General features: G+C 49.5%; 1 protein-coding gene and 4 non-coding genes across 5 annotated transcripts in view; 4 read left to right on the top strand and 1 right to left on the bottom strand.

The window, feature by feature from the left end:
• LOC104287726 (tripartite motif-containing protein 7-like) overlaps positions 1–9319 on the top strand; it is a 12320-nt gene extending 3001 nt beyond the window's left edge. Inside the window, 8 exon segments of the mRNA XM_009886455.1 lie at positions 191–617; positions 1388–1483; positions 1794–2024; positions 4196–4218; positions 4809–4924; positions 5778–5813; positions 8828–9077; positions 9079–9319. Coding sequence (XP_009884757.1) covers positions 191–617; positions 1388–1483; positions 1794–2024; positions 4196–4218; positions 4809–4924; positions 5778–5813; positions 8828–9077; positions 9079–9319 — 1420 coding nt within the window.
• A 2460-nt stretch (positions 9320–11779) lies between these two features.
• TRNAT-UGU lies at positions 11780–11852 on the top strand. Its single transcript has one exon. It is a non-coding gene; the product is annotated as a tRNA-Thr (tRNA).
• A 166-nt stretch (positions 11853–12018) lies between these two features.
• Positions 12019–12090, top strand: TRNAP-UGG. The gene has a single exon. It is a non-coding gene; the product is annotated as a tRNA-Pro (tRNA).
• A 1649-nt stretch (positions 12091–13739) lies between these two features.
• On the top strand, positions 13740–13812 carry TRNAV-AAC. The gene has a single exon. It is a non-coding gene; the product is annotated as a tRNA-Val (tRNA).
• Positions 13813–14146: 334 nt separating this feature from the next.
• TRNAL-AAG lies at positions 14147–14228 on the bottom strand. Its single transcript has one exon. It is a non-coding gene; the product is annotated as a tRNA-Leu (tRNA).
• Between the last annotated feature and the right edge of the window lie 534 nt (positions 14229–14762).

The following is a 14762-nucleotide window of genomic DNA, read 5'->3' on the forward strand; positions in this document are numbered from 1 at the left end:
TGTCTTTTTCCTCCACCTCTGTGTTGTCCCCTAATGCCGAGGTCTTCGTTACCAGTTTAAAGAAACCGGACACTGCAGAAGTGACCTCGGGCAGCAGGCTCATTCCTGGAAGAGGAACGCCCACTCGGGGCTGGATGCCAAGCATTCATGTTCTGCGTCCAGCCCCGGTGAAATCCGTCCTTGCCCGCAGGAGAGAGGCCATGGCGGCGGTGTTTCTGCCCGGCAATCTCCAGGATGAAGCCACTTGCTCCGTCTGCCTGGAGTTCTTCAAAGACCCCGTGTCCATCGAGTGCGGGCACAACTTCTGCCGGGCGTGCATCATCAAGAGCTGGAAGGACTTGGAGATGGACTTCCCCTGCCCGCAGTGCCGGGAGGTCTTCCAACAGAAGAGCTTCAGACCCAACCGGCAGCTGGCGAACATGTCCGAGATCATCAGCCAGTTCACCCTCCGTGGGGCTAAGGGTGCCGAGGAAGACGGGCTCTGTGGGAAGCACAGGGAAGCCCTGAAACTCTACTGCAAGGATGACCGGAGGACCATCTGTGTGGTCTGCGACAGGTCCCGGGAGCACCGGCCTCACGCCGTGGTACCCGTCGATGAGGCATCCGAGGAGTACAAGGTACCTGCCTGTCTGTCTGTCCCCCCTAAGGAAGACCCCTCCAGGTCTTTCTGCCTCCCGAGGGGATGCGTTGTGCCGTGTATTTGTGCTCGCTGAAGTCCCTGAGCTGTCACCTGGCTTTCCCACGCTCACCCTTGCAGTCAACCACCCGGTTGCTGCTTTCTAGCTTTCCAAAGACCTGGGAAACCCCCTCCAGATATGCAAAACCCTCTCGTGAACTCACGTCCCCTCTGCAGCTGGGGAGAGCGTGGGTATAAACACAGGAGGCTGCGAGACAGAGCTTCTCCTGCTCAACCTCCTGCGAAATCCCTGGAACACTTCCCATCCCTGGAGGTGTTCAAGGCCAGGTTGGACGGGGCTTGGAGCAACCTGGGCTGGTGGAAGGTGTCCCTGGCTGTGGCCGGGGGTGGGGGGGTTGGAATGAGATGGTCTTTAAGGTCCCTTCCAACCCAAAACTTGCTACAAAACAACACGCGAGCATCATGCTGCGAACACTACCTGCGGGGCACCCACCTTAATCGGCAGGGCAGCAGCTGACGGAGCAAACACCCACATCTATTTTAGGTCCAGGCGAGCATCCAAAGATGAATTTAAGTTGATTAAAGCCAAGGCTGGGCTTTGCTCGTGCCAAGAGCGAAGGCGGGGGAGCAGCCGATGGAAAGAGCGCGTGAACCCTCCCCTGCCATCCCCATCAGGTGCAGTGAAGGAGAATGAATACAGCAACAGAAAGAAAGAAAATAAACGGTAATTTCTTCTTTCTTTGTTCCTAGGAGAAAATCCAGGGTCGCTTGGATTTCCTGAAAAAGGAGAGGCAAGAGCTGCTGGAGTTTAAAGTGAACGATGACAAGAAAACCCAGGAGCTCTTGGTGCGTGCGTGCGTGCGTGCAACGGGGTGCTCTGGGGTGGTGGGGACAAGGGTGGAGGTTGCGACACGTAGAGGAGAGTGAAGATAATGGCTGTTTGCAGAGCAACAGCCCATGACCTTTGCTGTCCCATCCCTACCCCTCTCCAAGGCCTTTGTCCCTGCCACACACAATATCTCCTCACCCCTCTCCAGTCTCACCAGCAAGCAGCAGCAATGACACTGGCAGGTGCTCCAAATTCACCAGGTGGCCCCTTTCCACCCCAAAATGGTTACATCAGCTTAAAACCCTTTTTGGTGCATTTCATTCCCAGAAAACCATCGAGAACGAGCGGCAGAAGCTGCTCTTGGAGTTTGAGAGGCTGCGGCAGTTCTTGCACGACCAGGAGCACATCCTCCTGGGGCAGCTGGAGAAGATGGAGAAGAGCATCGCCAAGAGGCAGAACGAGAACATCACCGACCTCTCCAAGGAGATCACGCTCCTCAACAAGCTCATCACGGAGCTGGAGGAGAAAATCCAGCAGCCCATGCTTGAGTTCCTCAAGGTGAGATGTTTGCTATGAAATGAGCCTTCAGGTCTGAGTCATAACCCTTCTTCATCCTTTGTTAATGTGTTTCTGGATCCTGTAGAGGTGTTTTGAGCATAAATGTCCTTTTTTTATTATTTTTTTTGCACCTTTAATCAACAGTCTGAGTGCCGTGAGCTCTGCTACACCAACAATAACACACAGCAACAATCTGTGGCTCAGGAACATCCCAAAACAGAAGTGTGCTCTTCATATCTAACAGCCTCTGATAATTTTTTCTTCCATGAATGTGTCTGGACCTTCCTAGTACCCGTAAACTGCTGTTTTGAGGCACTCAAAGCTGAATTAAACCTTGCATGAAGAGGTCACCACCACAGGCGGTACTGGCTAGGCTCCTTGAACCAAGCAGCTCCTTTTGCAAACCCAGGTTCTTGATGGGTTTGCAAGACTGAAGGTCTGTGGCACGCCGAGTCCTAGGTGTCCACTCCTCCAGCGTAAAGGTGAGGGCTCGGGATGGAGTCGAGTGGAGCCGGGCTCAGCGGGACGCGGCTCCTTGACAGTTTTCGCAGTGGAGTCCTGCCTGCAGGAGGTTGGCCGGGACCCAAAAGCAGAGCCGGGTCTTCAAGTCAAAATGAGTTATTAACCAAGCTGGAAAGTATGAGGGAGAGAGCAGATGGAGTCCAGGTATTGATTGCATGGCGAAGAAAGAAGCTGGAGCCCATCCAGCCCTCCCTGTTACCCAAACCCTCCTTTGCAGACGAAGCAGGGTTTGAAAAACAAACCTGAGCCACCCATCCCAAAACCAAGCAGTCCCGTCCTCCACCGAATGGCGAAAGGCTAATGGGCGACCTTCTTTGAATTGAGGGTGTTTTGATTAAACGAAGTAGACTGAGCTTCTGGTGCTCGGAGACCTGCACGGGGTTAAAGTCCCTCCCAGGCGGCGTTGAAAGCACTGTAAATATTTGGTTTCTGTACTGGGTTATGGGTGAAAACTCATTTCACGTGGTCTTTGCTCAGCCCTCACCAATGCACGCAAAAACCATCCTGCAACAATAAGTGATATTTTTTTTTAAGAGGCCACGTCGGAAATCCTTTGCCAGGACTCCAGAGTCCTTTTCTATTCTCTGGGAGAGGGGTTTTGTGTTGGCTTTGAATCACATCCAATGTACTCGCCACGGTTTATGCCCTTCTTTATATTATTTTAAAGGCGTCGGAAAGGGCAAACAGTGTCACGGACTGGACTGAGCATGAGTTTCATCTCAGTGAATTTTTGCCACGTAGCAACTAGTTGTTGAGGGCGTTTTAACCTATAATTCACCACCATCATCCACCCTTCCTGAGGGCAAATCATTTCCACTGTCGGAATATCCATCCCAGGGTGGGGTGCATCACCCCTTGGGGGCACCCTAAACTCTTCTTGGTGGTGACTAAACCGTTGAGGTCCTGATATCGTGGAGACATAGATGTGCAAGTTTAATGCCAGCTTTCTAGGTGGCCAAGTTGTGGCAGATGAGGTTCCTTTGCCTCTTGGGCAGGTGGATACTTGCAGGTGTCTCAAGACTTCACATGGGACAGGTTGATAGGACCTTCTCAGAAGTGGAAGATCAGTAGAGAGATCCTTAAAGCATCTCAAAAGTTGCCAGATGCCTATACCTGGGTTCACAACAACAGCAACAACAGAATAGGAACCGGAGAGGTTTTTGCAGTCACTGCCCTAGAAGATATTCCCAACTTACCTGGGCAAGGCCCTGGGCAAGCTGGCATGCTTTGAGCAATGGGTTGGATGAGAGACCTCCAAAGGCACCTTCCAACCTGAACCACATCACGACTCTATGGGCATAAACCTGGAGTATTGTATGGAGGAGCGTTTAGGAGGCTTGGTCCCCTTCCGAAGCAGCTGGGTCTTCAGTTGCCACAGACGCTTGGGTGGGATTTGGTGGGACTGTGGCCTTCCAAAGCCGAAAGCTAAGATTTCAGGCACGGATCCATGCCTGCTTGTTGAAGCCATGAGGGATGGATGTCCTGGTTAGGTTCAATGATGTCCTGGTTGGGTTCAATGATGTCCTGGTTGGGTTCAGTGATGTCCTGGTTGGGTTCAATGAAGGGGATTTGCTCTCGTGCTGTCTGAGCCAGGGGAGACGTAGCACGCGTTGCACAGTGATTTCACTCTCTCTCTTTTTCCTTTCTAGGATGTAATGAACATCATAAGCAGGTATGGAGCGCTGCTTCTCCCCCTCTTTCATGCCTTTTTTCCCCCCACCAGCACTATTTAAAGGTCAGTGTTTGCAGTCCGGATGCCAGAGGGAGGCAGCGGGGTAGACGGAGCTCGCCTCCTACTCGGTGCAAGCGCTGGGTCTCTTCCAGCTTCTTGGAAAACTTTGTGTTGTCACAAAGTCTTTTCCTACCAGGAGGTTTCTTCAAAGGTCAAGCGAGACCAGAAACCTCGAGTCATCTTATTTGCCTGATATGCAATTCACCCAGGGCAATGGTTCAGGCACCGCTTCAGCTCCAAAAATGAAATTTAAGCTGCAGCAGGAGCAGCTGAGTGGGGGTAACCCAGCACAGACACCCTTTCCAACAACCGGCCGAGGGGGTTTTCAAAGCCAACATGTAAATCATGGTGTCCTCAGCCCTTGGCAGGTTGAAATCCCGGTGTGATCCTCCGCAATATGATGTTGAGCGCTTGGGCAGATGGGGTGGGAGCATTGCACACTGCAAATACAAAAAAAAAGTGGGGGAAAAGCAATGCTTTTTTTATTTTTTTTTTTTTTTTTTTTTTTTTTTTTACTTTGTTCTTTGCAGAAGCGACGACGTGAAGTGCCAGAAGCCGGTGCCGGTATGCACGGATATGAAAATGCACATCTGCAATTTCTCCCTCAAGACCGTCGTCCTCGAGAAAGTCTTGAAGAAATTCCGAGGTAGGTGGAAACGAAACCCCGGGGGGGTTGGGAGGGGTGGGGAGGTTTAAAATAGGGCTGGCCTTTAGCAGGCGTCGGGGAAAAGGGATGCGGAGTGCTGGGGATGCTGCGGATGTCTTGGAAGTCCTTTAGCACATGTCTGGCCAGCGGTACCGAAATAAGAGAATAAATTATGTTGGAGAGGACTTTCTGGAGATGTGCACCAACAGGAGGAGACTCGCCCTGCCAGTCTGCCCGCGGAGGAGATGCGGGATTATTTTTTTTTAAGAGGAAAAAAACATCGATTTTAATGCAATAAAGCCTGAGTTTTTCACATCTGGGATGGTTCGAGGCCGGGATAGCCAAGCTTTGCCTCTAAAAACCAACCGCTTGCAGCGATGCAGCAAAGCCACGAGATGGTGCTGAGGGATTTGGAAAGGGAGCGAGCACCAGAAAGCAGATCTGGGAAGAGAAAATCCCCAAAATGCAAACTACGCCCTGGCGCAAAAACAGGCTTAAAGGATTGTACTAAAAGTTTGAAACTCTATACAACGAGGAGAACAAAATATGGTAGGGCACGATAAATAATCCTTAAATAAATTCCGCATTCTCTTCATGTTGAGAAGCGTTTTTTTAAAAAAAATAAAAATATATATTTAACAGGAATTTTTCCCCCGTTGCTCGTCCCCGTTGCACAAGCTGGTGGGAGCTGGTGTTGCTCCATCCTCAGCTCTTATTGCCTGTCGAGTCCCACGTTGGCAAAGACAGCACTTTGGCAACGTTGCGCGAGTGTAAAGGTCCCCGTAAAGGAGATTTTTGGGGTTCCCTCTGGCTCTCTCATGCTGCCATTTACTTGCCTGTCTCTTCTTTTCAGAAAACCTGCAAGATGAACTGGGAAGAGGTGAAAAAGGTAAAAGGAAAATATTTAAGACGTAGCGCCCTGGAGCAAAGACTTTAAATTGTGGTTGTAATTTGCAAAGCTGGTTTTGCGAAGCCAACGAGAGGGGGAAAAAAAGAAGAGAAGCACTCTAGATTTCTCTCTATTTTTTTTTTTTTTAATTTCTTCTCTCTCGATGATTTCCAGATCCAGCCTTCTCAGTTCGAGAGTCAAAAGACGATTTTTCTAGCTGACGCCGGGGATCTGACAGCTAAGCTAGGTCCTTTCTGCCTGTTTACACTTAATAAAACTACAGTGCGGAACAGAAAAAAACAGATATTTGAACCCAAAGATGGATTCGTACCCTTTCAAGCCACAACTTGCTTTAAGTCTGCCAGATCTGCTCTGTGGCCCGTGGTGGGGCTCCCTTTTCCACCAGGGTTTGGGCTGGAAGGTGTGAGCTCTGCTCCATAATCTACTCCAGTGCAAAGTCAGACGACTTAAATTCTGCGGAAAGCCATTGAAATCATGGCCATGGGCAGGTGGTCGCTTTCAAATCGTGCCACGATGGAGAAGACTTGCTCACCAGCTCTCCTGGGTTGGCAAAGGAGCGAGTTCACACCAGAGGTCATGAATTTGCCACCTGAAAAAATGGCTGGGTTGGGCCAAATTGACTCTTTCAACGCTGGACAAGCCTCCTCATTGCCTCACCAGCAGTGGTAAGGACAGGGGAATGCCAGCGATCCAGGAAAGAATGACGGTGGGCTTTCAGTGGTTCCATCACCAGCCTGATCCCTCTGACTTTGCACTGTGGTGGGTACAGGGCATGGGCAGATGGTGTCAAAACCTGTCCCCATCCTCCAGCTCCCTTGGGGTGAAGGTTGCCATGCCTGGAGTGGTCAGAGCTACCCCAGCAAAGCCAAGCTGCCTTTTAGAAGAGAAGGCTTGTTCTTGCTTTTATGGTGGTGGTCTTCAGCGTGGGGCTTTGCAAACCCCTGGGGGAAGGCAGAGGAGGTCACGGGTTGGATCCTTTCCAAGGACCGTCCGGCTTAGAGGGGCCAGACACTGCTCGCGGCCGTCCCCAGACACCCCTGGAAAGTGCCGACGGGTTGGCAAAGCAAGAGAAGAAAGGCGGATGACCACCGTCTAAAAGCAAAAAGAGCAAAACGACCCTCACTGCATGTCCATGGTGGTGTGTGTGCATGTGTTGGGGTATAACTCGGCTGGGGCAGTTATACCCGCAAACCCTCTGACAGCAGACTGGGCCACAGCTTACGCTGCAGAGAGCTGGGGGATCGCGGGGTGAAGAAGGGACCACCCAAAACCCCGTAGCAGCCGTTGAATCCCACTCCTCTGACTGCCTTAGTGCATCTTTTCCAAAAGCTTTGAATGCTGATTTTAATTTTTTTTTTTAATTTTATTTTTATACATATATGATGCCTCAGCTCCTGGAGTCATATTTTATTTTTTATTTTTAATCAAGCCGAATCATCGTTCACAGCTGAGTTGAAGCTCACACCCAAACACGAATGACTCCAGCAGCTGGAGATGTGAGAAGAAGGAACGAAAACACCTTTTGGCATCAAGGAAATTTCTTGCACATCCAATTAATTTCCCTTAACTTTTGCAAACGGACACTTTGAAAGCACCCGTGTCTTGGTCTGATATGCAGGAGATGTTATTTTAAGGCAAATCTCCCAGTTTTGGGGAGGAATCTGGTGCTTAAGTTATGAAGGAAAAAAGGACCTGCCTTTTCCTGCGGTTGCTATCACTTTTCCGACCCCCCGTGAAAAACTTTCGATCCCATCGTGGGTCTTTTTAGACTTCCTATGCAGTCTTCAGGCCCAAATCTATGGATTTTGAAAGAGCATAAAGGCCTTTGGCTAAATAACCTCTGGTGCGGCATCCAACACGTTTCAGCTCCTAAGGTCCCACCTTAGATTCCCCCAAAAGGGTCTCATTCGTTCACGGCGACTTTGCTGACTACAACCACAATTTGAGGTCACTAACGTGCGCGCTGTTTCCTTTTGAGCCTGATTTTGGAAGGGGAAAAGATGTTGGTATCCAACCTCGTCTGCATGCGTGCATGCTTCTTTTGGGGTGTCCAGCTGAGCTGTGGTGTGTAAAGATACCCTTAGGTCATGGCTTTCCATGAGGACTTGTCATCGTGGGGCAGCCTGGGGAGAGATCCTCAACAATCAGACAATCCACACACCCCATCTGGTGTGTTGTACGTGAGATGAGCCAGAAACGAAAACGAGAATGAAAAATCAGCAGTTTATTTGGGAAAAAAAGTCTCGATCTAAGGTCCATTTTTACTGTACGTAATCGCTAATCATCTGCATGCGGTTTTATCGTCTTCTTTGCTCCTGATGGCCCTGTGTTGTTCTTACTCCATTTCTTAGCAGCATGAGTTTTGCCCTCCCATGAAGGAAACTGGGTGTCAATGGGGGAGGACAGATGTGTCGTCCCCTCCCCGGTCAGTGTTTGAGAGGCGTTGCTGAAGGATCATGAGCTGATCAAAGAGCCAAAGTCCACAACGCAGTTGTAGGTCTCCCTCTAGGACATCTCTAACCAGATATTGGTCCTCGTTCACCATTATTTGCTTTGCCGTGTTGTTCTTCACCCTCAGCTGGTGGGGCTTAACCCCTAGTGAGGACGTGAAAAGGTGAGGTAGATGCTCATCCCATATCTTTAATTTGGACCTATCTCACCCACCTCCAAGGGTTTCACACATGTAGCTTGTCCCCATGTGCTGGTAGAGAGAAGCAGCATACTTGTTAACATCCAAAATGACTCCTCTTAAAATTAGCCCCAAGCCTCCAGGCTTTCTGCAGAGTCAATGGTGAGAGGAACCTCAAGGCCAAGCCAACCTCTGAACACAGCTTTCCTTCAGCACAGACTGTCCAAAGAGGGGTTATTGAGGTTGGGATGTTGGTTTTGAGGTTGAATGTGATTCAGCAACTGATAAAAACATCCCTATCTTGAGCTTCTGATTGTTAAAATTCCTGTTGACTCACTATGACTGTCACTGCTGTCATCAACAGAGGACCTGACCCTGGACCCCGATTCGGCAAACCACCTCCTCATCCTCTCTGCGGACCTCAAGAGCGTGAGGATGGGCTGCAGGAAACAGGAGCTGCCCGACAACCCCAAGAGATTCGACACAAACTCTCGGGTGCTGGCTACCACGGGCTTCAAGTCGGGAAGACATTACTGGGAAGTGGAGGTGGGGGCCTCGGACGGTTGGGCCTTCGGGGTGGCCAAGGAGTCCGTCAGGAGGAAAGGTCTGAAAAAAAACTGTTCAGCAAAACGGAGGTCGCTACTGGGCGGTCACCTCGCCCCAACGCACCCCGCTGTGCCTCAGCCAGAAACTCAATAAGGTCAGGGTGTACCTGGATTACGAAGGGGAAGAAGTCTCCTTCTACAACGCTGACAACATGCAGCACATCTTCACCTTCAACGTCGCCTTCCAGGAGAAGGTGTTCCCCCTCTTTTCGGTCTGTTCTACCGTTACCTACATCAAACTGTGCCCCTGAGACATCTCAGGGGCTTCGCTGAGGACCTGTCTCCATGGTCTTCACCGAATGGTGCCTGGACAGCAGTGATGAGCACAAGAGACTCTCAAATCAACCACGCAGCCTGGTTCATTGGGACATAGGCCGAGATGATAGGTGGGTAATCAGGTAGTTGTGGAAAAATACCACAAGAAGGGTCTTCAAATCAGCTGAAAACAGAGAACAGCTATTGAAATCATCAGCACTCCCCAGAAGGTTGTGGTCACCATCTTAAATGCATCTCTGAACCAAACCCAACTCTTCGGTGAGAAGGAAACCGCTGGTAGTCGGTTTGTGGCTCCGAGTCTGATAACTGATGGGTATTTTTCCTTTTCTTGTGTGGGTCTAAGGATCAATATTAGAGCTAGTGGGAAGTTTTGGAGTGGGCCCTCCACCCCTTTAGAAGTGTCAATGGCTTAAAAATGAAATGTTTAGTGGGTAAGTGTCCTGTGGGAAAGGTGAAGCGGGTGACACCAAGCAGAGCACTTTGGACATCCAGGCAAAGCTCCTTTCTATTCGACTGAGTCAAATTAAATTAGAAAGTTTTGCTCCTCCCGAAGTGAATTTAAGGGGGATTTTCTGTTGGTTTATTATGCCGTTGCTCCCAACGAACTGGAGTCACCGCCTCTGTGCCAAAAGTGCAAATCCTGCCCAGGTGCCTCCAACTCCTCCAAGATTTAAGAGGAGGTAATCAGGCTTATTAGCTGCTCCTGGGGAGCGGTTGGACTTCAGTAGGTCAGGATGCTCAGTGGGGATGTTCGCACCCTGGTGCCGGGCTGCGTCAGGGTCTCAGCTGGAGTTTCTGGATCTTTCCCTCTTGCTGGGAAGAGAGGTCCCCACTGAAGGGTGGGTGCCTGGCTGCTTATTCCAGCTGGTGCTCCTAAAATCTGGGATAATACTGTACTCCAAAGGCTGTTTTTGTGATGTTGAGATGGTGGTCTGAGCCGTCCCAGGTGGTCTGAACCACAAGGTCACCAAAATCCAGCCCCTCCTGGAGTCAAGCTGGGGTTGAAGAGATGCTGTGGGCTTTTGGTTGCCCTCTGCGTCACCTCATGTAAGTGCTCTGTGCTTCAGTTCTCCATCCATGGCTCCTCCGGGCAGGAGGGAGGTATTGCTGCTACTCCGGAAAAGGCTGAAAGGTGCTTTTTTGTTTGTTTTTATTTTGTGAAGCAACAAATGTTGACGTTGTTCAGGTGCGTTTGTCCTACTGGATGTGAGCAAGACCCATGTTTCAGAATATTGGTGCTCCTCATGAGGTCCCCTCCTTGTAGAAGATGTTTTTGGAATAACTTCTCAAGGTTTTCCCGCTTTGCCCATAGTAATGTAGATTTTGGGTGCTCAATCTTGCATTTTCTCCAGCTCTCTTTACTGCTCAGCTCTTGGCAAAATCATCCGTTTTACCTTCATCTTCTGGTTTTTGTGTTTTGTTTTGTTTTCTGGAAATCCTCACTCGTTGCTGAGACAGCCAATGTTTAAATGATGGCAAAACGCCATCGTTTTCTAAGCTCCATCCGTCGGTGAAGCTGTGCCACTGTAGAAATTGTATAAATAAATAAAAAACCCCAGAAAAAGAAAAGCCTTAGCAGGAGGCACAGTATTTCTTGTGTCGTGACTCGGTGTTTGTTGCCTCTGCGGGTGAGAAATGCTACTTCTGCAAACCACGGGAAGAAAGAAAAAAGAAAAAAAACCCCAAAAACTAAAAACCAAACCAACAAACCACCCAATAAACATCGCTTTGAAACCTCCCAGGTTGTTGCTAACGAACGTGTTGGAAATAAAATACGAAGGTGCTACCTGCGCTCATCTTCTCCTGGTTATTATTCCCAACTGCGAACGGGCTGGAGACCATCAGAAATGGGGTTTGAAGGGTTGTCCTGCTCAGAATTTAAGTCTAAAGAAAGAATTTAAGGGAAAGCATATATATATATAGGGGCGGAAGCATATATATTGGGGTGGTTTGGGTTTGGTTTTTTTTCCCCCCCCACAAGTGTTTATCTCAAGCACAAACCCAACATTTGCATATTGCTCAAATTAGGGCTGAAAATAAAGACCGACCTGACCTAAAACGTCCTTAAAGGGGAGAAATGGGCATCACCACTTGGGTTATCCCTGCGTGCGGCATCGCGGAGCTTTCCTCGCCGCCTGTACTGCGGCCAAACCTCCTGCGGAAAAAAAAATAATAATAATAATTTTTTAAAAAAAATAAATTATGGAGGTGCCAAGGGCTGAACTTCAATTTTTGTGTTATTTTTGGTGTAGTAGGGGAGTGGGGAGATGATGCGCCGGTGTTTTTTGAGGGTGTTCTGCTCTTTATTGCTGCTGTTTGTCACTGTGTTTAGATGGTGGGGTTTTTTTTGGGGGGGGGATATGAAGATTTGGGGCGATGTACCCAATTTTGGGGTTCCCCCCTGGAGACACCCGCGGAGGTACAGAATATGAGGTGGCTCCATAGCTCAGGGGTTAGAGCACTGGTCTTGTAAACCAGGGGTCGCGAGTTCAAATCTCGCTGGGGCCTCTGACCCTTTTCTTTTGCTTTTCTCCCCAGAAACACCGTCGATTTTCCTCCGCGCCGGGACCGAGCGGAGCCGGGGGATGACAACCGGGGGGTTGGCGGGGACCGAGCCCGGGGACGGAGCCGCTCCCGGCACCGAGAGCCACACCGGGAAGTTCGTTTTTATCGCGGCTCGTTGGTCTAGGGGTATGATTCTCGCTTTGGGTGCGAGAGGTCCCGGGTTCAAATCCCGGACGAGCCCTGCTTTTCTTTTTCCCCTCCCCCTTCCTCTTTTTCCTTTCCCCTTCCTCCTCTTCCCCTCCCCCCTTTTTTTCCCTACTTCCTCTTCCCCCGTTCTCCTTCCCCCTCCTTCCTCCTCTTTTTTTTCCTCCTCTTTTTTCCCCTTCCTCCTCTTTCCCCCTTCTCCCTCTTCCCCCCCTCTCCCTCCCCCCCCTTTCCCCCCCTTTTCTCTCCTTTTCCCCCCTTCTTCCCTTTTCCCCTCTTTTTTTTTTTCCACCTTCCTCCTTTCCCCCCCCTTTTTCCCCTTCCTCCTCTTTATTCCTCCCCCCCGCTTTTTTTGTTTATTTTTCTTTGTGTTTTTTTTTTTTTAATTTTATTTTATTCCAAATAATCATTATTTTAAATACATCTTTTAATTCATTATTTTTTTCCCGTCCTTCTGCAGCTTTTTGGAGTCCCCCTCCAGCTCTCACGGCAGCTCGCTGGGAAAACCCACAGCAGTGGGAAAAAAAAAAACACAAAACCACCCAAATTTCAGGACTTTTTTGCTGTTACGTGGCTCAGATTCGGGCATCTGAATTTCCCGTGGCTTTTAAATCCAGCCTTCCCCACTAATATCTTTTATCGCCCTCCCAAACCACCCAAAGACGAGGCGATTGCTGCACACAGCTCTCCCCGCAACCTCTCTTTGTTTTGGGGTGGGGGTTTTTTTTGCATAAATCTCACAGTTTGAGCACAGCGGCGTAAATTCAGCGTTTCCCATTGCACAAGAGCTGTGGGTGTACAGAAACGCTCCGGATCGGGCCGTTACCTCTCCTGAGCTGATCTTGGCGCCGCTCCCTGTGGAAGAAAATAAAAATAAAAATAAGTTTTATTAATAGCAACCACAAATAAGCAGCTCCTGCTGTGTGTAACTCGAGAAATAAAAATTGCCGAGGTGAACCGAGGTCGGGACAAGAGGTGTGTAAGTGAGAGAAAGAAGAGAAATATATATTTTTTCCCCCAAATACACAAAAATCTGGCTCATTTTAACAGCTTCGCCAAAGAAAGATGAGGTACTTAAAGCTGTATTATAATCCTCTCTTCTTCCCCAATATGCTATGAATTGTTTCCTGAATAATCTGTAGGGAATAATAAAGAATATTAAGTTAATATTAAGTGCAAAAGCATGGAAAAAATAATCAACGCCAGTCCAGCCCCTGTGTAAGGCTGTGTGTGCACCCTCACCGCCACCAGCCTTACGGGAAGGTGGAAACTGCCCAGAAATAATACAATTATGGCCAGAAATAACGAAGAAAACCGTAATAATCACATTATCACACCTTTTTCTGCCCCTTGAGTCCCATTTCACTCGAGTTCCTCAGCTCAGCCAAATCCCGCGGCTCCTTTGGCTGCTGCTTTCTCACCCTGAGCTGCAAAAATTCATTTTTTCTCCCTTTTTTTCCGTGCTGAGCGTGACGTTATGAGCCTCGTTTTAGAGATCCGGGTGTCGCTCGTCCCCGCGTAACACAGCCGCTCCCCCCCAACACGTTTTTTCCCTCCCGAAAACAGCCAAATGGGGGGAAAAACGTGGAAAAAAAACAGGTCAAATCCCCCTTTAATCCCCTCGGGCGGGTGTTGGGGTGCAGGGGACCCCGCAGGGCGTTAGAGCGGGGGAGTTCCCACGCGTGGGTTTCTGTAGTGTAGTGGTTATCACGTTCGCCTAACACGCGAAAGGTCCCCGGTTCGAGACCGGGCAGAAACACATCTTTTTTTTTTTTATTTCTTCCCCCTCCCCGCTCTTTCCTGGTGAGTAAAAAAAGATTCGATGGGTGCAAAAAAACCCGCAAACCCTCATATTTTTTTTTACCAAAGCGCTGTTTTTTAATTATTATTATTGGAGAGGTTTTTTTTGCAAAGATGATGGGGATAAAAGGGGGTGAACGGGAGGGAGGGGAAGCCGGCGGCTAATGGATACCCCGGTTTTAAACTCTCCTAGTTTGCCTCGAGAGGAAGAGAAGACGGGAGGAAGAAAAGAGGAGGGCGAACAATGGGGTGAAAAGGGGAAGATGGAGAGAAAAAAAGAGGAAAAATGTTCCTGGCAGCGGTGGGATTCGAACCCACGCCCCCGAAGAGACTGGAGCCTTAATCCAGCGCCTTAGACCGCTCGGCCACGCTACCCGCGTGAGCGAAACTGCTTCGCCGCCACTTTCACTGGAGACCTGGCCTTTCCCCGCCCTTTTTCCTCGCCCCTGTCACAAGCTCCGATCCTAGCAACCGCTCTCACTACACCCCTTCCACGTGAAAAACAAAATTCTGTGGGTTTTTAATCCCCGTCTCCTGGCAGGTGCGGTGGCACTGGTGCAATGGAGCCCAGGATGCACAGGGAGGGAGTTGCGGGGGCATCACCTGCACACCCCCTCCAAACCCCTAAAAAAATAAACCTAAAAATGATGGATTTTAATTTTCTGCTGCAAAGCTATAACTCACCGAACTTGCAAAGAGAAAAGCCAACAGACTTTGTGTTTGGGGGGTTGTTTTTATGCTTGCGGCACAGGGACCCGCACAGCAGCCTGCAGGAGCAGCAGGATTCAGCACAACTCCTGTGAAAAGGGGTAGGGGCACAACTTAACTGTCTGGTGTCCCATGAAGACGCCCTTGGGAGTCTCTGTCCACATTTTGCCTGAAAGTGTGGTAAGTTTTATTGGTGAATTA

The sequence above is a fragment of the Charadrius vociferus genome, unplaced genomic scaffold (genome assembly GCF_000708025.1).
Source record: "Charadrius vociferus isolate BGI_N301 unplaced genomic scaffold, ASM70802v2 scaffold746, whole genome shotgun sequence".
Lineage (NCBI taxonomy): Eukaryota > Metazoa > Chordata > Aves > Charadriiformes > Charadriidae > Charadrius > Charadrius vociferus.